The 5000-nt window shown below is 48.6% G+C and overlaps 1 protein-coding gene across 2 annotated transcripts in view; it reads left to right on the top strand.

Moving 5' to 3' along the window:
• Positions 1-5000, top strand: part of ephb2b (eph receptor B2b) — a gene marked incomplete at both ends in the record, with an annotated part of 167951 nt that overhangs the window by 145656 nt on the left and 17295 nt on the right. For both annotated transcript variants that reach the window (XM_080548372.1, XM_080548371.1), the window contains 2 exons: positions 699-823; positions 3497-3659. In XM_080548372.1, the coding sequence (XP_080404498.1) occupies positions 699-823; positions 3497-3659 (288 nt within the window). The remainder of the gene's footprint in view (positions 1-698; positions 824-3496; positions 3660-5000) is intronic.

The following is a 5000-nucleotide window of genomic DNA, read 5'->3' as shown; positions in this document are numbered from 1 at the left end:
AAAGCACAGATTAATCATGGAAATGACACACAGTTAGTGCTGGGAAGTCCCCCTGGGACTACTTATGTGGTTTAGCTAGTGTTGTGACTTGTCTACATAAAATGCATGCCCAGTCATGAGGACCAGATGTAACTACAGTCGATCCTGTAAACTAACTATTATGGAGTTACAGTGCGGAGCCGCATACCTGAGCGCAGTGGGATGTGTCTTTGATTACAGACATTCTTCATGTCGTACAAAGAGTAGTGAATTCAATATGCCTTATCTCTACGTCTCTCTCTCTCTCTCTCTCTCGCTCGCTCGCTCTCTCTCTCTCTCTCTCTCTCTCGTATGTAATAATGCTGAATAATGCTTTCATGAGTAATGAAAGGAGTAGAAAATTATGAATATCAGAAAGAATATTAACTTTGGTCTCTCTCTTTCTCTCTCTCTCTCTCTCGCTCTCTCCTTTCTCTCTCTCTATCTCCTTTCTCTCTCTCTCTCTCTCTCCTTTCTCTGTCTCTCTCTCTCTCTGTCTCTCTCTCTCTCTCTCCTTCTCTCTCTCCTTTCTCTCTCTCTCTCTCTCTCTCCTTTCTCTCTCTCTCTCTCTCCTTTCTCTGTCTCTCTCTCTCTCTCGCTCTCTCCTCGCTCTCTCTCTCCTTTCTCTCTCTCTCTCTCTCTCTCTCTCTCTCTCTCTCTCTCCTTCTCTCTCTCCGCAGCCCCGTCGACCGTGTCGGTGATGCACCAGGTGGGCCGTACGGTGGACAGCATCACTCTCTCCTGGTCTCAGCCTGACCAACCCAACGGGGTCATCCTAGACTATGAGCTGCAGTACTATGAGAAGGTACCATCTCACTCACCAAGACTCTCTCCCTCACCTTCCCCCACGGTCCCGTACGGACATATACATGTTACGGTAAATGTGGGAATACGGTACATGTGGGGAAAACTAGGGTTAGGGTTAGGTGCTACGTCGACTTGGTACATGCTGGCATGTCTAACCCTAACCCTAATCCTAACCCTAACCCTAACCCTACCCCTACCCCTAACCCTAACCCTAACCGTAGCACCATAGCACCTAACCCTAACCCTAGTTTTCCCACATGTACCGTATTCCCACATGTACCGTAACACACAGATCTGACTGCAGTCTGCAGGCTTTATATCTCGGTCAGAACCAGGAGGGTATGTGCACAGAAAGCGTGAGGACCGGTGTGAATAACGATGACAGAGAAGCCGCTTTTACGACCAGTGGTGGCTATTATCATGCCTTCATAGCCATAGGCAGTGCGTAGCAGCTTCGTAGACTAGTATTCATATTCAAGACACTGCTTTATGAACTGTTTTTTTTTCTGAACAGTTTTGCTTGTGCTATAAATCTCTTTTTGTTGTCTATTTGGGGTTGTCTTGTCTCTTGTTGGTGAGAATTCCAGAACAGGGAGCATGTTCTGTATAGACACCGCTCCTGAACAGAGCGTAGAACTTCTGCTCTTTGTTTTCAGAGATTACCATCACGGTCAGTCACCGGGAAGCTGGACCGCATTCAGCCCGGCAGGCGGGCCCCTGGGGTGCGATGCATAAGAGATCTGTGGTTGAAACAATGGAGCGTTCACTGCTGTAAAAATAGTGTACAAGACAGAGAACTCCTCGGATTCAGCGTACTTTTGTCACTAGAAAGAACATCACTACCACACAGATACGGCGCCCAGTGTAATTATTGGGACAGTGAAGCTTTATCTTTTCTTCTTCTTCTGGCTCTGTAGTCCAAAGGTTTGCATTTGAAATGACCAAACAATGACCAGGACGTTGAAGTGAAAGGTAAAGAATAGATTGTCAGCTTTTATTTGATGGTTTTTCTGTGTCCTATACATTATTGGTTTCACCATTTAGAAATGATAACACTTTTATTCACATATTTATGAATACATAGTTTCATGGCACCAAAGGTATTGTGACAATTGGCTTGACATTTGTAAAGGCATAAGAGAGCTTGTCAGTGTCTAGTCCTGATTCTAGGCTTGGCGTTATTAGAGTCTGCTTTGTTGTCTGTCAACATGAGGACCAAAGAGGTGCCATAAGTAGGCGTTCCACAGCAGGGCTGACACCGTGCATGCCAGTGCGCACCAGTGCTAATTGCTTTTCCATGGTCACTTCCGGCCTTCAGCCATGCTTACTCCAGGCTGTAGTTGGATAGCAAAACTGGGGGAATGCGAACTGCAGAATGTCAACAAACTGGAGATCATATACGGCGCAGAACTTGCACTTGCAAGGTGCAAACCGCTGGTTTGGAATATGGTGGAGGTTATTGTTATGGCTTGGGCATGTACAGTATGGCTGCCACTGGAACTGGATCACTTGTCCATTTGATAACGGAACTGCTGACGGCAGCAGAAAAAAGTATTCTGAAGTGTCCAAGTGTACATTTTGTCTGCTCAAGTACAAGCAAATGACTGCTCAAGTACAAGCGCCCCTCAACCCTGCACACACACACACACACACACACACACACACACACACACACAGACAGACAGACACAGTGCCTATTGAACTCTCTGCGCCTCCTCGTCGCTCCACTTCGGAGTATAATTCCTTTCTCAGACGCTGCTGAGCCGAGCTGAGCTGAGCTGTCAAAACAATTGCACCGGCCCCTGCTGAGCCTCAGAAGTGTACGCCACTGAACGATCGGTTTGAAGGGAGCAGCCGTCTCTCAGATCTGTCAGCTCTTTATGAGAGTGGAGGAGGAAGAGGAGGAAGAGGAGGAGGAAGAGGAAGGAGAGCGTGGCGCACTGAAATATGTGGCGTTGATCATCAGAACACACAGCTCACACAACACTCACATACTGTCTGGCTGACCCCAAACTGCCTTCCCTTCTGTCTTGATCACATGGAGGTTTTTGAACACATGAAAACATTTGATTCTGAATCATTCGCTATTCTGCTCATCCGTCTACCTGTGATCTAAATACAGCTGTGTGGATTGTAGCTGACATGGTTTCCATGGCCCGGAGTGACTCTTTCTCTGATTGATCACCTCCGCCTGTCTCTGTCTCTGTCTCTGTCTGTGTGTGTGTGTGTGTGTGTGTGTGTGTGTGTGTGTGTGTGTGTGTCTGTGTGTGTGTGTGTGTGTGTGTGTGTCTGTGTGTGTGTGTGTGTGTGTGTGTGTCTGTGTGTGTGTGTGTCTGTGTGTCTGTGTGCGTGTGTGTGCAGCTGTCATGTTTGCATGAACCTTGGATAGCACTGATGTGTATATCTCCCCCTCTCCTCTCTCCTCTCCCCCTCTCCCCCTCTCCTCATTCCTCTCTCTCTCTCCCCCTCTCTCCTCTCCCCCTCTCCTCATCCTCTCCCCCTCTCCTCTCCCCCTCTCCACCTCTCCTCTCCCTCTCCTCTCCCCCTCTCCTCATTCCTCTCCCCCTCTCCTCTCCCCCTCAACCTCTCCCCTTCTCCCCCTCTCCCTCCCCCTCTTCCCCTCTCCCCCTCTCCTCTCCACCTCTCTCCCTCTCCACCTCTCCCCTCCCAGGACCAGACAGAGTATAACTCCACCACCATAAAGAGTCAGACCAACACGGTGGTGATCCGAGGTCTGAGGTCGGGCGGTATCTACGTGTTCCAGGTCCGGGCGCGCACCGTGGCCGGGTTCGGACGCTACAGCGGCAAGCTCTACTTCCAAACCATGACGGAAGGTGAGCGACAAGGTGCAGACAAAACTTTTACCCATTTTTATAAGCCTCTAATAATGCCTGATGTGTCATTTTTGAATGTCGAAATGTTGTTCTTTTTTCGTTATTTGGACTGGCCTGCGCAATTCATTTGCATGCAAAGGGGTTGTCTGGGTGGGGGGGACTTCTAATGGTTAGATAGGGAGAGCTGTTTCTCTCATCACATCCCATGCATGGCCCATAAATACAACACGGACCATTAGAAACCTTCTCTCCAGACCACTGCATGGATGTTTATGGGAAAATGATCTGCCATGAATGTACCAGTCAAAAAGTGAGTGTGTCCAAACGTTTGGCTTGGTACTGAAGGATTGCAACTACAATGTGCAGAAGCATTTATCCAGATACTATATTGAGATATTTGTTGTTGTTGTATCATATCGTACTGTATACGTTCATCATTGTTTATTTCCCCCTCCCAGTTTAAAACACTTAGGGTTAGGGTAAAACACTCAAATACTACTGTAGTTCTCTGCCATGAAAACATACCTAATGCCCATCACATTCAGCAGAAGTGTCTCCCTCATTCGAAGACGAGTTTGAGTCAGGTAATTTTTTCTACTCAGCACATCCCAAGAACAAGTCATTTTCTGCCTTTTGCATAAGATGATAGGTTTGGATGCAGATATTGGGCTGAGTTAGCTATCTCTCTCTGCTTTCCACAGTAGCAACAAATCATCCTCCTAGCCAACTAGCCTCAGCCTCCTAGTCTCCTAGCCTCCTAGCCTCCTAGTCTCATAGCCTCCTAGCTCCTGCCTGTCAGAACGCAGACAGACCGTGGTGCTCTCTAAACATGTCATGACCTACAGACTAGCCCAGGACTAGCTAGCATTAGTCTGATCTCTCCTCCAGACAGCCACACTGCCTCCAAACCCACCCAGACAGAACCCAGCAGCACAGGAGGGCGTGTGTACTATATGTACTCTATCGTAGGGGACGGTACCGGGGGACGGTACCTTTGGAAAGGCACGAACCCAATTAGGTCTTAGACTCAGATATTCAGATAGTTTCAGACTGGTTCTGTGGAGCGTCAATGCTGGGTTGTCTCACACAGACACACACACAGATCCGCCCACACACACACACACACACTCTCGGTGCCAGACGAACGGCCGTATCCCTGGCATCTGAGAGCACTCCGTGGGTTTTGGAGAGAGGTCTCTCCGCTGCCAGCCAACATGCCCATCGGTCTCCCTGACCGTCTGTCTGTCTGTCACCCACTGCTGGCTCCATATGCATCCGCTCAGATGCCTGCCCATATGTTTCAGTGTGTGACCGACTGTGTGTGTGTGTGTGTGTGCGTGT

Source organism: Nansenia antarctica, assembly GCF_963989245.1.
Source record: "Nansenia antarctica genome assembly, chromosome: 18".
Classification (NCBI taxonomy): Eukaryota; Metazoa; Chordata; class Actinopteri; order Argentiniformes; family Microstomatidae; genus Nansenia; species Nansenia antarctica.
The sequence above is the reverse complement of the archived record's forward strand: the minus strand, read 5'-3'. Positions and strand labels throughout refer to the sequence as shown.